At 37.6% G+C, this 24,969-nt stretch overlaps 1 protein-coding gene across 1 annotated transcript in view; it reads right to left on the bottom strand.

Annotated features, from left to right (window-relative positions):
* NEBL (nebulette) overlaps positions 1–23,301 on the bottom strand; it is a 98,526-nt gene extending 75,225 nt beyond the window's left edge. The window contains exons 1-5 of the mRNA XM_075495420.1: positions 23,145–23,301; positions 22,976–23,047; positions 16,331–16,435; positions 14,065–14,175; positions 6,952–7,062 (exon numbers count right to left, since the gene is read on the bottom strand). Coding sequence (XP_075351535.1) covers positions 6,952–7,062; positions 14,065–14,175; positions 16,331–16,435; positions 22,976–23,047; positions 23,145–23,210 — 465 coding nt within the window. The 5' untranslated portion in view covers positions 23,211–23,301. The remainder of the gene's footprint in view (positions 1–6,951; positions 7,063–14,064; positions 14,176–16,330; positions 16,436–22,975; positions 23,048–23,144) is intronic.
* Positions 23,302–24,969: the final 1,668 nt, after the last annotated feature.

Below are 24,969 nucleotides of genomic sequence, written 5' to 3'. Positions count from 1 at the left end.
AATCTAAGCCAATTTCCAAGAGCTGTCTTACTGAATTATTCTGAATGATTAAGAAAATCGTCCCTGGTATTCAAGAGTGTCTGAGAAATTGAAGTTTCAGGCAAAAGTTAGAAAACATAAAATGAAGTCTCCAGCAAATAGAAAGTATCAGAACAATTCCTGCTTTACTGGACAGTCTTTTAGATTTTATTCTGTTGTTTAACAAAGTTAATCAACCCCTCAAGATTGTATTTCACCATCAAGAAAGTCCTCAGCTTGAAGCTTCACTTATAACCTCCACAGCTAGCTCCTAGTTCCAATGTAAAGTTTTACTCTGGGTACAAGGCAACGAACTCATAAACTGCAGCACCCAACAACAAATATAATTTGTACAAATGTTATTGTAAAAAGAAAAGAAAAAAAATCTCACTTTTTGGCAAATATTTTACAGGCAACAGGAAAGTAATTTTGTGTCCATATGGCTTCAGCTAAGTAGACAAGCTAAATAGGCTTCACTGTTGGCCGCTTGCCTATGAATAGATCTTATAATTCTTAACCTACGAGTAACACACAAGTGTAATCACTGATAAAATAAATAAATAAATAAATAGGTTGGATGAATACAGCTCAAAGTATCACGTATCAAGAAAACAGAAACTGTTTCTTACAGCTTGTTAAAACCACTGGAAGTTTTGTTTTGGTTAGGTTTAGATTTCCCTATCTTTTTAAGAAACTAGATGTACAGACAAGCATTTGCAATTCAGGGCTTTACATGAATTTAGTTAATTATATGCTGTTCATCCTAATGACCACATGAGGTGAGGTGAAAACCACAAAGGCAGCAGAAACAGGTTTCTGAATAGCACCCTATCATCCATGTAAATTGCAAATTAAAGGCCAGCATATGTGCTCAAAATAGAAATTAGGAATGGAGTGAATTTAACAACAGAGAATCAAGAATAGTGGTGATAAAGTTGAGGAAATGTGGTCACTTATTGCTCCCAAATGACATGATCATATAGTACATGAAATAATGGATTGTGGTTAATTTCAGGGGGAAAGGCGGGGGGGCAGGGGGGGAATAAGACAGTGACAGTCCTTTATATTTCACCATTTTCAATTATATTAGATGCAAGGCCAATTGCTATAGCTTTCCCTGAGTGAATTATTATTCTTCCTGCACCTAAACCAGTATACCTATTACTTATGTCTGAGGGAAAGTCATCTAGCATTTTACAAATGTCTGCAATATATATTTGCTCCATTCTGCAGCTTGTCATACTCCGGTGAGAATAAAAATGTTATGCAGCAGAACAGTAGTTTGTCAGAGGTAGGCCAAAGAAAGAAAAAATATGTTTCCCATTTCCTGAATAACCTCAGTCCCTGGATGCTGACCCTTTCCCATTGGGACAGTGTGCTGGCCTCTATTACACAGCTGCTATTCTGTTCCATCTAGTGAGGGGGTTTTTTTGTGCTACGTTAGAACAGTAAAACCAGAGCTATTCCAGGAAAGCAGGGGAACAGATGTAGACAGGGCAAAGCAACCAGCCTGGCGTGTGCACCCATGGGCATCAAGAAGATGGAAAGTGGAGAAGCCTACAAGAGGGGGGAAGAGAAAATGAAGCCTGGTCAAGCAACAAAAGAAAGGAAACAGCAGAAGCACCCAGGGAAGAGGACACCTTTTCTCCTGAGTTGGTTCAGCCCCTTAACCAAGAGGCTCAAACCCTGACTGGAACCTCCAGGTGTTGCATGATGCCCTTAATCTTCACTTCAGAGGATTGCTCAGGCTCTACCAAAAAACATCACCAAAGGCTCAAGAATTACTCCTTTTTATGAGGACCGCAGGTCTATGAAACATCTGCACAAACTGGCCTTTGCATAGGAAAAAAGTAACTGAGATACTGACAATGTAAGAGCAGCAGTGAAAGACCTAAATGGAAAGTTACAGCAGACCAGTGGGAAATGCGAGAAAGAAACTGGGACAAAAAGGGGGAAAAAATGTACCATCTCTGTTTTTGAAGTTGCAAATAGCAAATTACAAATACTAACTAAATTTAAAGTGTTCTTCTACTCCAATTTGAAATTACAATAAAAAGTGGTTACATTGCTGAATATTTTTAAAAAACAAGAATCTGAACAAAAGCCATTTCTCATCTTTAATCCCAAATGTGATTACATACTCTGAATTGCTAGTAGTTTTTGCAAAGCATGGAAAATATTCAGGGCTTGCTCATAATTAGTAGACTAATTGTAATAGGGCCAAACCTCCAGCTCTTATAAAAAGGCATAAGGTCCACTGAGGATAAACATGCCGGTCTATTTACTCCAGCTGAGGGTCCTGAAGATGCTTCACCTTTCATGATGGTGCCAGTGCACTGGAATGCACTACAATGCTGCAAAGTAAACAGATTTCTAACAAGGCTGCAAAACATCTCAGGTTGTCAATCAACAAACGGAAACTTCTGCTACATGGTGACCCAAGCACACCTAGGTTTAAAGGACTCAGACCTCTCCTGCAGTCTTTTGTCCTCCTCCCTCTTCCAATTCCAAAACTATTCCAAGCTATAAATTATTAAAATATGCGCAAGCAGCTATGAACACATTTTGCCCTCTTGAGATGCACACACAGAAGTCAGCAAGGAGCTGGGCACACCTATCTGCAAGAGAATTTGTCTCTTACTGTTCATCCCTGCTTAGTATTTTCTAAGAGCTGCACGTCCACTAACAAATGGCCTGTCAGCTGTGTCTCTGCTCCTTTTTCTGTCATCTGCACTTTGGGGTCCATCAGCACTAAGAAAATGACTAGCTGGTGACAATCATCATTGGCAACAGCTTTTCTGATCCCCACTCAAATGGTGTTGAAAACTGTTTCCCGGCTCGTGTAGAAGAGACAAACACATTTCTGGCCCATTACAGATTGATGCAGTCATCCTTTCCAGTAATGGGCTTGAAAATTGATTGGTCCCAATTACATCAGGAGTAAACACATCATTTTCAGCACCAGTTGGAAGTGGTCCAGGGGGACCTGCTGTTGACAACCACTGTCAGCAGAAAGTTAGTCAGTGAAAGGTGATTTTTCTAATGCAGATGCTGAACAGAGAGCCAGGAGAAGCTTGACTTTAACATGATCTGCATCAAAACAAGCATCGACATTTTGGTATGCTATTGATGGTGTTTAAGCACATCAAGGTTTAGATCTGCTGATTTGGTCTTATCAGAAAGAATGTAAATTTTTTTTCTGTGGATTGTGACTGCACAATATCCTGAACATGAAAAAAAGCTTACTCCTAAGACAATATAGACTTCTTAAATATTCAAATTTAGATGGTCAGTGAAACATTATAAATTACCACTACTGACATCATATGGACTGCAAAGAGAATACGTATAGATCAAAAGTTTGCCCAACTGTCAACAAACATTTTACAAGCAGCACTGTTTCGTACATAAGCATAAGAGAAAAGATAGCAGGGCTCCAACCTCAGATCTGCAAACTGCCTTTTAAATGTCCACAGATGAGTCTATTGCAGTTTTCTTATTTGTAAAATCAGAACACCACTTCCTTATTTCATACAACGTAATGCTGTGAGGAGAATCAATAATTTTAACCAAGCAGAACATATAAATTGCTGTACAGATACTTAACACTGTTTTGCTATTCATAAGGCCCAGTGATGGACCAGGTCATGAAACAGACAAAACTGTGATCCGCAGCTTTGAGTACCTTCATCAAATGCTATGTGCAGCTCCTACCCAGGTACAATGTGGCAAGTGTTTTATTTGCTTTAGAAACTTGTCATGTCACTTCACTGTTCAATTACGTTCTTCCATCCATTTGATTCTCAGCTACACATAAGGCAAACCACTATTTTGTGACCTGATGGTTTTCTAAGGGCCACCACCGAAGTTTGGAAACTTCTAGATGAGCTAAATGACATCAGGTAAATGACAGGCATAAAGTAGGCTGACGGTCCCTACTTCACTTTTCTCCAAATGCCTTTGTGTGCCAAAGTCACATCATTAACATTAACTTCACAAAACATAAACACAATTTATAGAGAAAAGTACTCTAGTTTGGATAAACATGCATTCATTCAAGCATTATGTAGTATTTAAATTATTTTTCAAGTAAATTCCCTACCATTAAAAAAGTCGCTTTTCTTCAGTCTAAGCATGAAGAAGAGAAAAATGTTTTTCTTATATATGATCACATTGTTCAGAAGATTTTACAGTATTTCCCTATTATGCAGCTTCAGCCCATGCTTATATAGAGTGTTAATGATATTCAAAGTGGTGTGAAGGCCTACAGCACATGACAGTTTCAAAATGTCAGCACAAATGTATTGTAAGTTGAATACAGTCTTAATTTTTAAAGGAAATTGCACATTTCACAGAGTTGAGTATAAATGTCAGCCTTATTTTAAGGCTGAGTAAATAGTCTTAAACACATCCTAATCCTATTAGATGCAAACCCTGCATGTAAAGGTTGAATTGAATTGGCAGAGCATTGTAGGTAAACACGCATTCTGCTCCCATAGGTATACTGTACTGAGTGGTGGATAAAAGAGCTTTGTCCTTCTATTCCCCCAGTAGTTTCCCTCCTTTTTCCTTGCACTTTCAAAGCTGTGATTCTTCAAATAGCCTGAAACAGTTCAGAAAGACAAATGCACCACATTTGGGATGCTCGCTATTCCACGCTCTGACTCAAAGATGAAAACTCACGCGGCTCTTAATTAAACCTGTACTTACAAAACAAGAAATCCACAGCTATTCACCATGATGCCTGAACAATCATTTGCAGGAGCTGTGTAACTCCACTGAACAATAACTGGACTTACATAACTTGCTCCTTTATGTGTGATAAAGATATACCCCCATCACACTGCAGCTCCCCGTGAGCAACCAGAAAGAATCTGTTCTTAAACAGATGAAACTAACTGGTTAGAGTTTTGGATACGGAGGGTTTGTTTGATTTTTTTTTTTTTTTTTTTAAGTTTGCTCAGGACGAAAATAATTTCCTTCATATTTTTTCATTATTTTTAACATGCTGTTAAAAGTTCTCATTTATCAATACATCCTTCCCTCCTGTTTGCCTTCATTTCCTTTTTTCTGCTTGCTTTAAGGGTGAAAGAAGATGAAACAACTGAATTTCATTTACTCTCACATCTGTGCCCTGCTTTCCTTAATTCTCTTAGCAGGTCATGTACAGCTGTAGAGGGGGAACGGGTTTTGCACTAGCATACTAATCCTGAGACCATGATGAATTTGATTCAAACACTCATCTCATATTCCTCCTGGTCCCACCACCTTCTCGGAGAGGGGTACCCATCTCTCTTCCCAACATTATTTCCTTCCCTAGTAGTCCACCACCATTCCTACTGCTAGGTAAAAAACCCTCTTGCTTGTGGGGAGAGAAGTTCATGTTCCCAGCTCCTACCCTCCATCAATCTGACATCCTGATGCTTCCAACAGCAGAGACAGACGGAGTTTGACAGGAAGAGGGAATTCTGTAATCAAGGCAGGTTGCAAATTACTGCTGGGAGTTCCAATGCAGGTATTTCCCAGCAGAAGAAGAAGTTATTCTTCAAACATAACGCTTTCCTGAAGTTCTCCAGCAGCCTTTTAATCAGTGGCCAGCTGTCAAGATTCTGCACACACGGACGTACATCTAAAATTGACATTTAGCTTTCAGCCTACGTAACCTAAGAGTCTCTATTTGTTACACTGTCAGTAGGGAAGATAGGGTAAACTTAAGTTAATTCAAAATTAACACCCAAGCTTCATCTTCTATACAGCAGCAAACAAATATCCCGTTTATCTGAGAAACAAGAGTTATAAAAATCACATACCTACCTGACTTGACTTGCTTATCCAAGAAGAATGGAAATGGATCATAACTTTAGAGGTATTTACATGTCAGCCACTTTTACTGGTTTTGTGTATCCTTTAAAATGACCTCACTATTTTAGCCAATCTGCTCCTAACATTTACTTTTCTCATAAGTAAGCTTTTACAAAACCTAAGACATTTTTCTTCAAAGTTGTGTTTGTATAATTCAAGACACCAATCTTGGTAGCATTTCCACCCCTAGCAATGGTACATTGAGCTAGCTTATACTAGCTCAACCATGAAATCAAACCTGACTTGAAACTAATAAAAAATGTAAATACTATTATTAGGCTTTTTCTATTGTGAAAACCTAAAGAACTTCAAGAAGTTAGAAAGCAGCTGTAAAAAAAAAAAACAAACAAAAAAACCCCCCAAAACCAAAAAACAAAAACACCACACAGAACAAAAAAACCCCCCAACTTTAAAAATATTGCTGAATAACTCTAATTTATTTGTAAATTATTTAAGTAAAACTACAAGAACAAATACTTTGGTCAATGGTATAAACTAGTGCCAGGCATCAAATTGAACTCTATGGCTCATATTCTGTAAAATAAGTCATAAATTGTTCTTTGGAACTCATTTGATACGTACTCATGAGATGGGAACAAAGTTATTCACGTGCATAAAAGTGGGCAAGAGCAGGGCAGAAACAGCCGCCCTCTCTCCTCTAAACAGAACCCTTGAAGAACTACCCAAATGTTGACAGTGTAAGACACTGAAACCATGCTGGTGTTCATGTAAACAAAGAGCTTTATACCCTTTTAAAGTACAAGTAGGCACACATGAATTCAGAGCACCTGTCTTTGTAACTTGATTTCAAACTGATCACACTTAATAACAATTACTACCAATAAACAGTAACAACCGCTTTCCACTGCAGTTTAGAATAAAAGTCACATACCATTACTCATAGCATATTTTAAACACACATCATGTCCCAAATTACTTCAGAGCAAATAATGTAAAAAAATACCAACTAATGAAATATGACAATATTCCATGCCCAGTTCATTTCAGTTAGCTATAATAGATGTATCTACCCAAAACAAGTGACCTGATTTCAGATGGAGGAGTACTTACATCACTCTGGTATTTATTGACTTCCATGGCATGCTTAATATCTGGAGGCTCCTTCATATGTGCATAATCTGAAGTTCCTTTCTCAGCATCATGTTTTTGTTTATAGAGAACCTGAAAAGAGCAACATTATACTTCTGTGACCTTGGCAGAGCAGGTATAATAATATGAGCTGGGTTAACCTAGCGTCTTAGTGTGCTTGTATTCAGGAAGAATTGTAATAAATAATTAAGCTCCCTAATGGAACCAGAACCCTGAAATGAGAGCAGCTTCTACCCAAAACAGAGACATATGAGGCACAGTCAGCAGAGAGATTTCTCTGACTCTGTTATTGCAGCAGAGGTATGAGTAGACAGGAGGAAGAAAAAGAAATATACAGAAACAGAAAATTAACCTTAACAAGATGAGAAGACAGCCCAGGGAAAAGCATAAGGGAAAGCTTTTTTTGCTCAAAACACACTTGAATCTATCAGCTAAGTAAATACTTCCTCAGGTTTCTTTTTGTTTTCCTGTTTTCAGAAAAAAAAGATTTTGTGCATTCCTCATAAATAAGCAGGTTTACATGAAATACTCATAGCCCAAACATCTATTTCTTCCACTGTTAGGAAATTACTAGCACAATACACATTTTGACTAGCCCCCAGGTTCACAAAGAAAAATAATATTTACATTCAATTGTCATCATGGTAAAGGAAAATGGAATTGGATTGTGAGTTTATAAACAAATTTATTTTTATAATAGAAACTGAGCTCAATGTTGGGCATTCATCCAGCTTTCACTGTACTGTTATACTTACATATACACACACTCACATATTAAAACTGCCTGAAAAGCTGATCTTGCACTTCTCCTTGTCAGAAGCTTTTAGGCTTACATTAAGAAAATTCACCAGGTTTTGATGCCTGAAGAAGCAGCAAGCATCAAGAAAATTCATTTTCTAATAGCTCTCAGGAGCAAGCAATAAAATAATCCCCAAGAAAACAGCAAATACTAAATAAGATTGAAAGCTGATCAGGAGGAGAAGGATTTGAAACTAAAACCCTCAATAGCAATAAAAGAATACTGTGAAAGTTTTGAGATGGGAACTCTTGACTACAGTGATTCAGACTCTTTTAGGACAGGATACTAGAACTGTGAGAAAATGTTGTATCTGTGTTTAAGGCAGCAAGATTGCATCTGAGTTACAGATCAGGGTGCCCAAGGCAATATATTAGTATCTGCCCTGACTATCTCAGATTACAAAATGATATATAGGCTGAAAGATTAAGACAAAAAGGGGATTTTTATTTTTTTTTTTCACTGCTACTATATGAATGAAAGTATCAAATTAGGAAACTCAAAATGTGCCATCTCCTTATACAGTGTAAATCCGTCACGATCAGGCCTCTGGGGAAACAAACACAACTTAAATTGAAACAAAAAAATGTCTATAACCTCCCTATACTGATTACATCTTGCAACTGGCAAAGCAAATAATCTTTAGCAAGACTGAAGCATCACTAACAAATGATCCCCTGCAAAAGTGTAATTACTATATAAACATATGCCACAAAAACTGGTTTGCTACTTCTCCTGCTTCACATTGTCACGTGTAAGATGTTCCACTTCATACCATTCTAAGAGGTAGACCCATACAGTTACTTCCAAAATCTACTAATTTACAGATCTTTTATTACATTGCCACTTTGCTGGTTCCACATCTACGTTTTTCTGCTGGCGAACGGGATATGTAACCAAGACATCAAAAACCAAAAGCACATCAACTCCCAACATGAGAAAACTAACAGAAATTACAACTGAGTGTCCACTATCTTGGGAAAAGATGACTGTTTCTTCAGCTTAACGTAGGAATATTTGACTTGCTATTTGACAGCTGTGCTCTTCCTATCTTTTCACATTACTCTTATTAACTGACTTAAGTAGCCTTGAAGCAATCACAGGCTAGGAGGAGTTCAATAGCTGTCTACTTTAGTTTTGGACTGTTTAGTGCAGAGTGTCGTGGTTTAGCCCCAGCCGGCAACTAAGCACCACGCAGCTGCTCGCTCACTCCCCCTCGGTGGGATGGGGGAGAGAATCGGAAGAGTAAAAGTGAAAAAACTTGAGGGTTGAGATAAAAACAGTTTAATAGGGAAAGCAAAAGCCCCGCACACAAGCAAAGCAAAGCAAGGGATTCATTCACTCCTTCCCATGGGCAGGCAGGTGTTCAGCCATCTCCAGGAAAGCAGGGCTCCATCACGCGTAATGGTTACTTGGGAAGACAAATGCATCGCTCCAAATGTCCCCCCTTCCTTCTTCTTCCCCAGCTTTATACGCTGAGCATGATGTCATATGGTATGGAATAGCCCTTTGGTCAGTTTGGATCAACTATCCTGGCTGTGTCCCCTCCCAGCTTCTTGTGCACCTGGCAGAGCACGGGAAGCTGAAAAGTCCTTGACCAGTGCAGCAACAACTAAAACGTCTCTGTATTATCAACACTGTCTTCAGCACAAATCCAAAACATAGCCCCATACCAGCCACTATAAAGAAAATGAACTCTATCTCAACTGAAACCAGGACACAGAGCTATTCCCAGATCTGTAAATTAGTTCCAAGGAAGCATGACAAAAATGTTATTATTTCATCGATATTCTTCGAACCATTATTTTACATGTTAGCATGTGTACATTTATTTCTCATTTGATGTTAATCTTCAAGTTTTAGCTAAACTGACTTTTCTTTATCAAATCTGCATAGGAAACTACTCTACAGAGAGATCAAGTATTATAGGTCACTGACGTAACCTCTACTCTGTAGTGGCACCATTTATTAACTCCAGAAATACAAGGCAATTATTTAAGTAGGTATGACTTCAGATTGAACTAATTTGTAAGTACTCATTTTTTATTTTTCTTATCTCTCTTGTACACCAGTGTGTCAATAGGAAGCTGCATTAAGGAAGGCTTTGTGCTCTTTTAACTTAACTCTGACTGACCCTCTGTTTTGGAATACTTTAAACACTATTAAATTTTTATTTTTATATTTCCCTTTATAGTCAGTAAGCTGACTCTGAACTGAAAATCCACAAAGTAGGATTTTGTAGGAGGAAATGTTCAAGAACACTTGAAAATGCCATTTTAATCTCTAGATAGAGAATTAGATTATCCGATGTATGTGTGTAAAACAAAACTAGAGAAGTCTGGGAGACCAATACCTGCTACCATAAAAAAGAGGAAATCTTGAACATGAGATTTGATACCATAAAAAACTATGAAGAATTACATAAAACAGTCTGAAAATGTGTAATATGATTGTAAATGATGCAGTAAACCACAAAAATAACACTGTCATAGTAAAAAAATACATATGAAAGTAAAAGGAGGATTCTGCCCACAAGTAAGAAAAACTCTGAAACTTTCTCTGGAAGTTGAAAATATTGCTTAAGATTCACTTGGCTCATCATCTTTAAAAACAAACAGAAAATACTGTTGAGCATTGACATATAGTTACTATTTGAGGTATTGCCCTGTGCAAAGGAGAAAATTAAACTGCCTTCAGTTTGCTTTAGATTATTCCTTTCAGATAAGAAGAAAAACAGTGCAATCACTTCTTATGGCAGAAATAAAGTGATGAAAAAAGTGATGAAACGCATACTTTTTCTCAACAGTGTTTCCCCCTCAAGCAATTTTAAATACCTTTATCGTTGTTTGTGACACCTTATTAAAAAAAGTGTTCTGGCTAAGGAAGAATTCAGTATACTGGTCTTCAGACAAGAAAAAGACTTGGCACAAAGCTAACAATGATCAGAAATTTTCCTTCAGAAATATTTTCCACAGGAAAACTGCCATTTTTCCAGAAAATGTCCATTTCCTCTTAGGAAAATCAAATGGAGGGCTCCCTCCCTAGACTGCTCTCATTAACTTTATTTTCTCATTGCAGAGAACAGGGAAATTGGCAAGAGCTTTGTAGGCTGGCAAGAAGGGTAAATTTACGTGGTGGGGACAGGGACTTCTGCTCTCTCTAGCTTACCCTGAGGATAGCTATGACAAGAGAGAGAGAGGGAGGAAAGCCTGGTTGCTTACCCTCAAGAAAGCTATTTAGAAGGCGACAATCAAATTTTCTGTGTAGAGGAAAAAATGAAATTTATAAAAGCCACCCAAGTATGTGGGGCTATGAAACTTTTTTTCATTCTCCTGAAACATTTTCTCCCATAGTGTCGTGATTTTTTGTCAAAATTTCAGATGGATTTCCTTCTCTATGGGTATTTGTTTCTATCTTCATGCCACTTCTACATAAAACACGAAAGAGCAAACATGGGCTTTATGCAAAAGCCGGCAGAGGTGGTCTTTGTTTAGTCTTTCCTCCGTATCTTGAAGAGTGAATTGAGCATAAATCAATACAGCCAATACGGGGAGAAAGCTCCACAGGAGAACCACAGCTGTCAGGGTGTTGTACTCTCCATTATGGCAAGATCCTGTCAGTGCTCACATTGTATGGTTGGAACCCTGCAGAACAAAGTCCTGGCTCTGCGGAAGTCAATGACAATTGCCATATCAGTTAGAGCATGCAAAAGTGATAGATGGTGCTATGGCAGCCTGTTTGCTCTGGAGAGGACAGTGCAGGGCAGCTGTAGGTGGGGAATAATTTCTCGTGAGAAAAAGCAAAATTTCCCCTAGTTGCCTCCAAGTTCCTAAATCATGACTGTGATCTGAAACAGTGTATAAAATCAATAAATTGGGCTAGATCTAGGTAGGCTGAAAACGGAGCTGCGGGGCAGCAGCAGTGCAGCAGCACCATTTCAGGATCAAACATCAAATCATGGGAGAGCCCATCCGCCGAGGACACACCTGTGTAAGGAGATCACTGGCAGAGGCACACCAGCCTCGGAGGTCCTGTGCCAGCAGGCAGAAGTGGGGCGAGTCAGTGGCTCTCTTCCTTCCACACCGTGATCCCCCAGTCCCCAAACACCTGCTTGGCAGATGAGGCTACGGATCCTGCCAAGAACATGGCATCACAGAGCAAGAAAGCACCTGTTTGATCTGGCTATAAAAGCATTCAAGCCCGGCCTTGCATCCAAGAAGCATGAAAAGGGAGTCAAAGGCATAAATTTGTTCTAGAGTGGACGGGGAGGAGGACACGTACTCATATTTTCCACTTCTCAGGAAATCGGCACCTATTTAAAATCAACTTACTATAATTGAGAAACAGACTGCAGTTCTGTGCTTGCAACAGCCTTTTTGCAGAAGAGTTGGCACAATGGCCAGATGGTGCTGTTCTCTCTCCTTCCTATGGCATACCCTTGGTCTCCTCTTGCTGAAGTGATGACCTGTAAATTCACAATCCCAACTATATAGATGCAGCAGAAATCCTCTCTGCCATATCCTGACCCAGTTGAAATCTGAAATCCTTGTATTAGCTACTTCGGTACCGCAGTGATAGGCACAATATGGATTAGATTTGAATACTGTAGAGAAGATTTTCCACTAGAAAATCCCCTAGGATCTCTCGCAAAGTAGCATTAAATTCAGGTCCTCTGCAACAGTAACCACAAGTTGGAAAAATGTGTCAGCGTATCTAAGTTTTATGGTAGATTATGATTTATAATGCATCTATTCCTAGGGGGATGGTATGAACTTTACAGGAAAAGTTTCTGCTTAAATATAACTCATCCTATATGCATATTTGTTTCTCTATGACTGTTGGATAATTGAAGAAAACCTTCCAAAAAAATCAAATAAAAATGTCAGTCTTTTCCTTGAAAGGGTTTTTTTGATGAATCAAATGGTTTCATTTTTAGTCTCAGTTATTTATCTTTTCTGCTACATCATCGATGTTAATTAACCTCATTTGCGTAAACTAATGTAGAATGTACTCATTTGGAATTAATCCAGGAGTAAATCTGTGGCAAACTAGTTAACTAATGTTTTATAAATCAAGCTAACGGTTTAAAAATGTTATACAAGTTTAATCACAATTTATTTCTACTGTAATTCTTCTAATCACTCACTCTACAATGAAATGTCACATTAATGTCATTTCAGCTACTGTGATGCTTTAACTTGAGTGTATATGTGTTCCATTTCAAACTATGAAAAAACTAAAATATACTTTATGTTATTATATTTGCTTAATGTAGCCTTGATTAACATATTGTTTTAAATCAAAACATTTCTCCACAAGCTGTCCTGAGATTTCTGTGCTTTCTTTTGTTATGAGTATTTTCCTTTGTTTGAAAAAAAAAAAAATCACTGCATTAGAAGAATGCATATTGAGATACAATCAATAATATGGATTTAGGAGTGTGCTCACTTAGACTGGCTGCATCTAACTATATGTAGTTAATATCTTTAAGAAAGGAGAAAGGCAAAACAAGAAAAATGTGGAAATGCTTGGTGGACAGAAAGCCATGACCGTCTATCAGCTGTAATTCTCATGAGTAACAATGAAAATCTGTAACTTCATTCATATTACACATACTTAACACTCACAATTCCACTAAGATCAATGGAAGTGAAGGGTCACCTGCCTACATTAAGGGTATTATATTTTTAAGCCCCTGGAGGCAACTGAACTGTAATTTACTATTTTAGTGGTTGTTTGCATGTTTTACACTATGTTCAATATACTTGATTTTGTATTTTTAATTCTATAGAATTTATTGTGAGTGGTAGTATGTAGACCATCAGAAATACGTTTACTGCTACCAGTAAGTGCCATCAAAAGTCATTAAAGTATTTTATTTTTTTTTCCTACAGTATCAAACATTTTATAAAGCTAACACAACACCCAAATTGAACTGGTTGTTACATAAGATTCATCTATTCTATAAACACAGTGCAATGTCACTGAATTCAATAATTCCTTATTGCATTCATGGATTTCTAATGGATTTCATTGGACTGATGAATGCAGTAGCAGTTTTTAAATTTCTATTTAATAAACATAACAAGTAAGATTGTCAACATTTTAAAAGGGAGTAGTTCTTGAAGTTAAGAAGTTATGGTGATAAACTCTGGATGATAAACTCACCCATTAAATCAAGCAGGCAATCAAGTATCCATTCAAATATATTGTTCAAATCGGTCATATTCTGTCACAGAATTCATGTAAAAAGCATTTTTGTGATTCGAAAATTGTACCTTGCTCTGAAGTTGTGTTAATTCTTTCGCAAATACACTGTCAATTGTGGCTGGCATCTGCTGATAAAGGGAGTTGGAAAGGTCTTTCTTAGCAGCTCCTTTATACTTCACCTAGAGGGGAGAAAAAGGTGACATGTAATGCAAAAATTAAGATACAGTAATCATACTACGTATTTTTTCTATTAAATAAAATGGCATAGACCATTAGAACTGGAAAAATCTAATGCTGTCATAAACTTTCAAGCAAAACCAGATCTTTAAATAATAACTTTAAAATACTTTAGGTGGATGTGTCTAATTCACAAAGCAATGCAAAGTATCTCCTAATTAAATTTAATAATTTGGGGGGAAGTATAAAATAGGGTAAGCAAGGCAGTTATTTTTCTATCCTTTTTTAAATCATTTCCAAAAACCAAAATTATCTTTTTTCTTTCCATTTTCCCAAGTTTTGCACAATGGAAGCAAAACCAATATTTTACTGATTAATAAGTAGTAGCAACTAAATGTAACTGGAAAGGACAGGAACACTGAAGTTAGCGTCTCTGCCATCATTTCTACTTAATCTTTTCATATTACAGACTCATTTTTAAATTATTTTTTATTTATCTTGTACTTTCTCCGGTGTTCAGTGTTCAGTACTAGCAATTCCTCACAAAAGGGGTTTATGAGAGAGGCCAGAATAATAGTTCAAAATCTGGCAGGCTTTTGCTCCAGGTCTAAGTTTTTCAGATTCATGAAACAATAATGTCAAGTATTGCCGTGAGAGTAATCATAAATATCAAAGATACCTTAAATGATACTGTCTAATGTCATTAATTTACTGTGCAATATACAGCTGTTTATTAGAGACTAGTTCCCCGTGTGTATTCTATATATATCAAGAATTTGCTGTCACATTTGTTGCTGTTTCCCAAAACAGAGGGCTCTTTTTCACTGCAGTAGACATGCTGTTAAGAATTCCAGTGTTCAAGTTTTGCAAAAACAGGTTATGGGACACTAGAGGTCAGTAATTTACAAGATAAACCATCCATCACATTACTGGCTTCAGGTAATGCTGCAATAAGCAAACAGAGTGCTCAACAGTGTGATAACATAAAACATACGGGTTTTAAAATTTTGAAATATCTTTATATCGCTAAATCTTTGAGTAATAATTAGCAGCTTTTCTTTGGAATCAGACAGATAGATTCGATAAATATTCTCTCTATATCGTTCTTTTGTAGACTACAATAGTCTCTTAGAAAGTATAATTTCATCACATTTATTCCCCTTGGGATATGCCGCTCTTTCTCAGAAAATATGAAGACAAATATAACAAAAATATTCATCAGATGCATTTATATTGAATGTAGCCACACAGCAAACTGATGTATATCAGAAATAGAATATAGAATGTATATAAATTATATAAATCCAGACAGGGATATTGGGATGTTCTTTATCATAATCATAAAGGTAGCACAAAAAATGAGGCACCAAAAATTTAAGTTTTCCAAGGGTCACAGTGGCAGAAAAATCCCTCAGAAGCAGCAGTTCCTTAACAAAAGCAACTCTCTGTCAGGTAAAACTCCTGCTGCTGTTCTCACCCATGGAAAATAATCAGAGATGCAATCCTATGACACCTTCTACCTGCGACACAAAGAGCTGGCAGTAAACTCTGCTCTGGCATTTTGGAAGCTGCCATTCTTTCTTTGCCACTACAGTTGTGTGTGTGTGTCTGTGTGTACGCAAAGACCTAAAAACTCTGACATGGGCATGCATATATATGTAAGCAAGTGCTCAGGCGACCTGCAGATGGCATTGACCTGATGTCTGCCCCAGTCCCCTTGCTGGAGGAGCACAGGTGTGATAACGTGGTAACAGTTTCCTTGGCTCCTTCTGTTTGATATCAGGCTGTGAATTCTCCACAGCAGGGAAACTGTGCACAAGTATAATTTGCAAACCTCATCACTGCAGAATAAGTAACAAGAAATCCTTTTCCTATTCCTCAGTTTATCCATCCATAAAATGGGATAGCTAGGACTTCCTCAGAACCATTAATAAAATATCTTGGAATCCCAAAATAAAAGTGTTGCATAATTCCAAATTATTATTACTCACATATACAGTATACACTAATTGCAGTGCTTTAAGTCACTTCAGCTTTAAACAGAATTGTTATTTGAAATAAGCCATCCTTCCCCTGCTAAAAACCACCATATTCAGTTGAGAGAGTTTTTAGGAAGGATAAGAAGCAACAAGAATTCTTCAATCTTTTAGGTCTTACCTCAGAAATAAAAGCACCAAGACTTTTCACATGTTTTAGCTGCGGGGTGTCAGGTACAAATATGCACTTGCCTTTAGATTTTTTAAACTCTTCTTTATAGTGTATCTACAAAGAGGAGAAAAAAGAAGTTTAATTTTCTTAAAAAAACAGAAAAAGAAACAATGGATTATTATTATTGTTGTTGTTATTGATACTATGCTGGGTGGCTTGCAAATACCTCAGGCTGGATCAAATTAAGCCATAAAGGGAAACACCCAGTTCTCACACACAGTACCAGGGCTATGTAAAAGTCACAGAACTCTTTATTAATAAAGATGAAAAAGATATGATTTTTTCTCTACATCTACAGCACATTTTCACTGCTGTTGTAGTTGTTCTAGTATCTCTAAACAAAGGAGAATCGAATAATTGATCTCCCTGATCCTTCATCTCAAAGATAAAATTGTTAAACAAACTTGTATCACAGACCTAGCAAGCACAGAATCTGTATAACATAATCAAATGCCCCTTTATGAATCCAAGAGTTACGTGAATAAATTCAGAAGGCCACTGCCAAATCATTGCCCTACAAAGCACCCCAACAGTCATGACATGCAAGTAATAACAGAATTTCTTTAAGAGCAAACAAATTTTCAACTGAGCCATTTTTTAAATCATGTGTATGCACAAAGGAAACCATTCTTGAAGCAAAACACCACGACATACTTTGCAAAAAAAAAAAAAAAAACAAAACACACAAGTCTTTTAAAAAAAAAAAAAAAACAACCTTTTTCTTACCATGGGGCAAACAATACGGGCAGGTATAATGACATGACTGTTGATGAAGTCAGAGTTACTGTTTGTATTAGTGAAATTGCAAGAAGAATAAAATCTACAGACATGGTGAATGTGTAGGGACCTTTATTATGTAAGAACTGCATGAAGAAAGATGGTGAATTATGATGAGATGGACTAAATAAGTTTTAAAGAGAGACACTTTACATGGATAGCCTTAAATGTTTTTAGTGACATTTCCTTCTTTGTACATAGAATAGTTTAGTTCAATGCAAATTGAATTATTTAGTATTAAGCTTTCATGGTTATTATCTGCTACCGTTTCTCTAACCTCGTTTTCACATTCTGCACAACAGCAGCTTGCATTTATGCACTCTAGACTTGCTGACAAGCACTGACAGAAGCAATATGATCTGCATCTGAGCATTACAGAAATATGCAGTCTTAATTTCCTCTTTCTCTGAATCCTTAATGGATATCACAAGTTCTATTCCACGCTCCTCTACAGGGACTTGGAAGATTCATAAGAAGGATGGCAGCTTACACAGAATCAGCTCCTGTACTTTCTGATGCAAACTTTTTGTCCACTGCAAAATGGATTAGATAATGTCAAATTCATCTCAAACTGATGACTACATAATCCTCACACAGGAAATAATTTTGTTTGCCATTGAGCTCATCCATGTTTGGACTACTGAAGGAATCTACATCTCATTACCGAATCACATCGTCTGCCTTTGTGGATTACGGTGTATTCTAAATAAAAACTGTTTGGAGAACAACGGGTGTAAAATTACCGTGTGTCATCATTTTACTCAGGGACCCACAAATCCAAATGGTTCACATAACCTGTATGTGACACGATACGCCTAGGTAATCACATAGCAATACACAAAAAGGGCAGTTTTATGATAAACATGTGCAGGCACTTACTGTTCAACCTGCATGCATCCATGCATGCACTTGCAAGTGTGTATATGTATGCGCACATGAACAGCTTAAATAAAAAGGCTTCGTAGAATTGTGTTCATTCACAGTGATATGGCTGAGAACGGACATGGGAAATCCACAGAGCTGACTGTCTACTGGTTAGGCTTGATGGCGTTCCCAGTAGAAACTCCTGTAGGGCTGAGACTCTGGTAGGGGAGATGGAGAGTCTTGCTGCTCACAATTTAGATCAATCACCTACAGATATCTGAGAGCTGACTGTAATTACATCCATTTTAATTACAGAGCAATAATTACATTCAAAAAAATCAAAAAATGAAAGCTTCCTAAGGTATCTCTTAACTGGGGGGGTGGGGGTGGGGGGGTGACAATATGACTAGAAGAAAAAATCAAAGCTGTTCTGCTGTAGAACTCATGCTTTCAAAATATCCAAAAGCAGTGAAGGACTAATGCCACCTCCTTACTCCTTTATTATTCACATTTATTATAGTAATGCATACAGGCCACAAAACACACACAGGCTCAAATGAGCAATTTAGAGAGGACATATAACAAAATGTGTGGTCAAACTCTGATCCAACACACTCCATTCTGCTACAGAAGTGTCTGCATCACTTGGAATCAGAAAGACGGAAGATTAAATGGGACAAGTATAATGAAGTCATGGCATCTGCACTTAAAAAGCGTATTTACTGTAAACGACGTAAGCAAGAGCTTGGCTATGACTGAACATAACCAATGGCTGGACGGAACAGGCAGAAAAGTTAATATTCCTCTTCAAAGTTTGGGGTTACAAATTCAAATGTCTAAAATACTGAATAGGAAATTTTGCCTTCAAGTGACTTACCTCTCACCACAAAATACGCTGTTTAGGTTGAGTAGATCTGGTAAGCCTTGCAAAAACAACAAATAACAGGAAAAATTTGCAAATGATGGCCTGGAGCCACCACTGCTCTTTTGATATACTTTTGAAGTCCAATAGCTCGCTAAAGGCCCAATTTTTAATAGCTCTCTCCTGATCCGTTTCTTCTCCCTGACTCATCATAAAACTACTCTGACCAGCAGCACAGCTATGCAGTAAAAATGGATTAAAATTCCTAGACAGCCACCAAAACAGTAAGCTTCAAATTGCATTTTTTTCTTAATGGATGTTATATAGCAAGATCAACTTTATAAAACAAGGGCATCCAACCTTTAGGCTGAAGCTTCCTGGCTCACCAAGAAAATTTATCTTGCCCATGGCCTGTTTCATCAGCCTTTTTCATGGGGGAAACACAGGAGGAGACTGTGGGCTAAAGGAAAGGCTCCGATAGTAACAGCTTAATCCAAGCAGCCACCTTTCCTTTGTATTCAGGGGCACATATTAATCTAACTTTAATACGAATAGACTCAAAAAACTGTTCTTAATATCTTAACATCAATGATGTAACCACGTTGACAGTCATCATGCCAAGATCCATTATAGAACTGTCATCTCTGAAAGACCCATTTAAGCTTAGAAAAGCCACAAAAAGGTTTGAACCTTCTTATCTAGCTCTTATGCTAGACCAAAAGGGAACTTTTTTCCACTAAGGATTCCCTTTCCAACCCTACATTTCTTAATTCATAATCTCTCATAAGACTAAGAGCTGTGTCAGACCACAGATCCATCTAATACCAAATCCTCTCTCTGTGGCCACAGAAACATAGAGAAAAGCATGAGAACAGGGCAAGCATATAGTATTATTGCCCCACAGTATTTTGCTAGTCTCCAGCAATTTGGACCTCAGAGTCCTCCTGAGTTAGAGGCTGTGACGTAATGGCGAGTCCAGAGGAACAGCTCCACCCTGAATTAGTGGTCACAACCCTGTTGGTAAGAGGGGAAAGGCACTCTCTTTCTGCACTTGACTCTAGGTCTCTTTGGCCCTTGCTCTGTAACAGAGAGACATGCTAAAGCAAAGTTGGACTCTGCATAGGGACACTTAAATGGCAAGTAGTACTACTTTTGGCTATAGAGGAAAAGAAGCACTGGTCCCATACATTACCAAAATTCAGCAGAATCTTCAGAAGCAGACTGTCTGCCTCTCTACCTAAAAGGATTATGACAGTTTGGTCAACGATCATTTTATTCGTATAATAATTCCCCTCTCTGCTTATAACAGTATTCACAACATCACATCACACAATCAAAACAAAGAAGAGATGAAAATATACCAAAATGTAAGTAATAGAAGCAAATGGACAGGCTCAATGTCAATATGGAAGAGAAAAGGCCTGGAAAGGAAGGTAATTCATATAAATCAAACACACGTGACAGTTTTGAAAACATCTGTGGAATAAAATTGCATAATGGAGGGAGATTAAATGAAATGGCTTTAGGGAGAAACAATCCAGGGGGTATCGCAGCCACAGAACAAACATCTGCCAACCTCAAATGAAAACGGGGATTTCCTCAAGAACCGGAGCACATAAACACTTCACAACTTCCCCTACGTACAGCTCAAGGCTGACATTTATGCATGCAGTAAGGACTGCCGTCGCAACACTTTTTTAAAACCATATTGCCAAATTAAAGTCAGCCTGCAAAGAATGCAGAGCGAGCATAATGCAACCCCAGTATCTCAGTCATGAGCACTCCTGGCACTGCATTCTGATGGTGGAACTGTGCTGACAGCTCCACCAGCAGACAAGGACAATCACCCAGTCTCGTGGGCAGCATGGACACAGGCTGCTGTCCCAAGGTCATCTTAGGACCAAACTGCAAGCCCCATAAAACCATTGTACACATAAAATGTACAGATGTATACGAACAATACATCCACACAAACAGCAGTTTGTGCAAAGATTCATGCTAAAAAGGATAAAGAATATATAAAATTCCTGAACATTAATGAGTCAAAAATCAAAGGCAAGAATGCAAACTCCTTGCAGTTTATTGGCCTCCACAATGAAGTGTGCAGGGTGAGGAACTTACCCCCCAGCACACTGGTCATAAGAAATTCCAATTATAGCAAAAATTCTGGGAAACAAAATTTACCCCTTATACATATGCGTATAAGCCATTATACACTCAAGCCACTCAAGCCAATAAAGAAACACCTACTGATTTCAGCAGAGGCTGAATAAGGCCCCAAAACCGGATGCCATTTTTTAAACACAGGGTCTCTTCTTTGAAATTAATTGGCCTGGACCATTACATATTACTACTGCTTTGAAAGCATACATGACGCTTTGCATTACACTTTACATATCTCAAGGAAAATCTAACACACTTGCAGGCTTCACTAACATCACAAGCTTTCAGCAGAAGCCCACATCCCTGAACCATTATAGGCTTCAGGAACCTGGTTTGACTTAGTTATTCACCTTAGCTCCCAAGCCCCTGCAGAAAATCAGAGAAAATACAGCCACTCCCTTTATCAGTTAACAACCACAGCCAACACTACTCCTAAAGGGTATACAGCACAGTAATAATTCCTTTTCAATTAAAGAAGATATTTCTTCAGCATTTTTCAAGGAGTTTTTGCCTTTAAGAACAGCAACCATGTTTAGAAACAAGTAGCATGGAAGCATTAAATGTATTTTGGGTCAGATAAGTGCTCCAGGTCCATTTTCCTTTTGGCCTTTACATGAGTTGACAGGCACTTATTGTACCATATGCCATTCTCTTCCCAAAGAAAGCATGTAGATAACCATCAGTAAAAATATTAATCATCTCTACTACTTCCTAAAGTAGTTTCAGATTACAAGGGAGCCATCTTGGTAGCTTCTCTTAAGGATCTATCCAATTTTCAGCACTCTTTCTGTGAAAATTAAAGTATTACTAGATGGTGTATGGACAAAGAGGAAACTTTGACCTTGTCAAGTCATACTTTCTAGCCAGCACTGTAACACCTACACATCCCAGATACTGTTTTTCTGAGTTACCTATTATTTTCTGATACATAACCCCCAACAATTTATATCTTATGTGTAGATTCTGTATGTTCTGTTCTCATAAAATCAACATACTCATTCACCTTGAACAATAACAACCCGAATCTAAATATCAGATTACAGCACAACATGAGCTAAACGTCATTTTTTGGTTTCTTTAGAAGAACACTTGTTAAGCAAGTCACTCTCTCCTCAGTAATGTCTTCTCTGCTGCCAGCCACCATCCTCACATCTTAACTCCCATTCACATAAAGGGACAAAGTTACTCTTCAGACACAATTTCCTAGAGGGACACAGAAATAAACTTCCACCAAGGTAAATCTGATGCTGCTACATTGAAGCAATTGGATCTACTCCAATTTAAAATGTCTTGGATCCGATCTATGACGTTTATATAATGTCTGTATCTGATTGACAGTTTTAAAAATCTATAGTAACTAAGTCAAGAATTTGCTAGCTAAATAATTCTTAAAGATATTCTAGCATTTCAGTGAATTCTTCCTATAAGTGTAAGTCAATAATAATATGCTAAGCAGTTTTGAGCATCTGTCACCACAGACCAATAGATAACACTCAAAATTCATCTGTTCTATTTTTATCCTCCCTCCTTACAGCTATGTATACTGGCACCCAGTTCTGTTCTAACCAATCAAACTTCATAGGATTAGGCTATAACGAGAAAAAATACTGCATTTTCCTGATGAAATCAGCCAAGGTGTTCTCATGGGAGACACCCTTTGCGTGAGACCCACTTTTTGGAACATTCTCCTTCCTAAGGCCTATGCTTTGTACCACCCAAGTGCTCTGAAAAGCTCATCCCTCTCTGGCTGATGATTTAAGGTACCAGAGTAGGCTGTGCTTTTCTATTATTTTGTGTGCTTTTATATTTGAGCCTTGGATGGGCACATGCTGCACTGTACATATCTGAAAAAAAACATGTACCGTAAATATAAAGCCACTGGAAACAGAAATGCAAATGTAAGGATGCAAACAGTCACCATCACTTACATCACTTATTATTTCACTGCATTTTCGGGCCAGTTCCATATTTCTGTCCTCAATAACAGGCTTGAGGAAGACCTGTAAGAGAAAGGTAATCATTCCAGGTTTATTGTCCTAAAAAGGTTAACAAGAGAAGGAAATAAGTACTTTTCAAAGCTATTGGGGTTTAACTCACCTTTTCCTCATCCTCCCCATCCTCATTTTCATCTTCCCTGAAATCCTGAATGATAGATACTCGCATTTTAATACTTTACGGAAAACAACAATGAAAACTCTAAAAAGGTTCAGCACTGCAGGAAACAGCTCAGACCCTCCAGCATGCCTGGAATCAATGCTTCATTTGTGTCCTCCACTGCACTTAACTCTACCAAGGCTCCTTCCTTATTTAGGCAGCACTTGACAGTCTTTATCTGAACAATTCAGCGTGAGTGAACTGAAAGGCATTGCAGATGGCCTTGCTAGCTATCAGTCGCAGGAGAGCTAATGCTTTCTTACAGATAAAATATAATTAAATGACCTATCCCAGTCAACTATTTTTAAAATGACTATGAACATACTTAATTAAAATACTGTGATGCAGTTAACTCATAACATAAGTAATTTAGCAAAATTAACAGGCTTAAAAGGGGAACATTGACTCTAAGTTTGTGGGAAAACTGCCCAGTTCTAAGATTCAAGGCATGAACGACTCCAAAACCAGTTATCACAGTTGGTCCAATAATAGAGCTTTTTCATCAAAAAAGCACACTGTTCTCATTTTCCAGTAGATGTAACTCCTAATACATTTTTCAGGAAATACTCCTTTTCCACAAAGCTTATAAAATTCCTTAAATGCTTTCCATATCACGTCAGCTGCAGGTTAAACCTGTGCATAGATAGATACAAACATGTCTGTATACTTACAAGTATACATGGCTATGTATTTACACAAACATGTACGTTCCTTCACTGTTAAAAACTGTCATAGTCTGTAGTCTCAAAACCAACCTTTTTCAGTATGAAGTCACTGACTCCAGATGCAATGAAACTGAAAGATATCCTCATGTCAATGGATGTAACGTCACAGCGTTTGCTTCTGTAAAACAAACAAGGAGGTATGACAGGACCAGTTGGAGTAACCAGCATTTTAACATTATTTTTCTTTCCAAACTGTAGCTTGTATACTTCTCATTTTATAGAGGTCATGCTTTTGAACTTCATCTAGCGAAGTGATTCACCACTACACAGCTTTGCAATCAGGCCAAGATATAAGGAATGTGTGCTCTTAAAAAACCTCTTCAAAGAATTTTAAGTACTTGTGCCCAAACACAATGTCCTTAGAGCTTATTTAAAAACACACATTTCCTTAGAAAAAGAAACATTTCAAAGAAAAGGAAAGATACAGCATTTGACTTAGTTAAGGTCTGAAAATTTGAAAAGACTATTAAGAACAAAGGCACAAACTGCTTTCAGCCTATGTTAATCAAGAGATGGGATTCTTTATACGTTAATAGTACAGAAAGCTTCAAGATTTTCCATTCAGCTATTTCAAATATAAGCTCCTAAAGTTCAGATTTGGATTGGCATTGCTGAAGTTCAGGTTGAAACCTAGAAGTCTGGTTTGTATGGGTGAGAATTACCTGTAATTTATGCTGACTACTTTTGGAGATCAGGATGTTTCATACTTGTGGAAACAAATGATTTAGTCTTATAAGATGGGTATTCACAGTAACAGGTCATTTTTGAAGATTATGGCCACAGCAAACATATTCCTAAACAACAGACTCGTGCATGATTTCAAGGACCATATGTTAAGGAGACAGAGTACCTACAAAAGTGCCAGACAGAAATGCAGCACCAAGGCTTCATTTTGGGATTTTTGTGATAATATTGCAAATACTATATTCTTCCAGTGCAGTTAATTTCCCTTTCCTTCCTACATTTAATAAATTTTTTAAGTGGAGACATTGAAAAATATTTAAGAGAGTAGAGAAGAGCTATTAGTAGCTGCAAAGCTTGCT

The sequence above is a fragment of the Mycteria americana genome, chromosome 2, assembly GCF_035582795.1.
Source record: "Mycteria americana isolate JAX WOST 10 ecotype Jacksonville Zoo and Gardens chromosome 2, USCA_MyAme_1.0, whole genome shotgun sequence".
Classification (NCBI taxonomy): domain Eukaryota; kingdom Metazoa; phylum Chordata; class Aves; order Ciconiiformes; family Ciconiidae; genus Mycteria; species Mycteria americana.
This window is presented reverse-complemented; position numbering and strand designations above follow the sequence as displayed.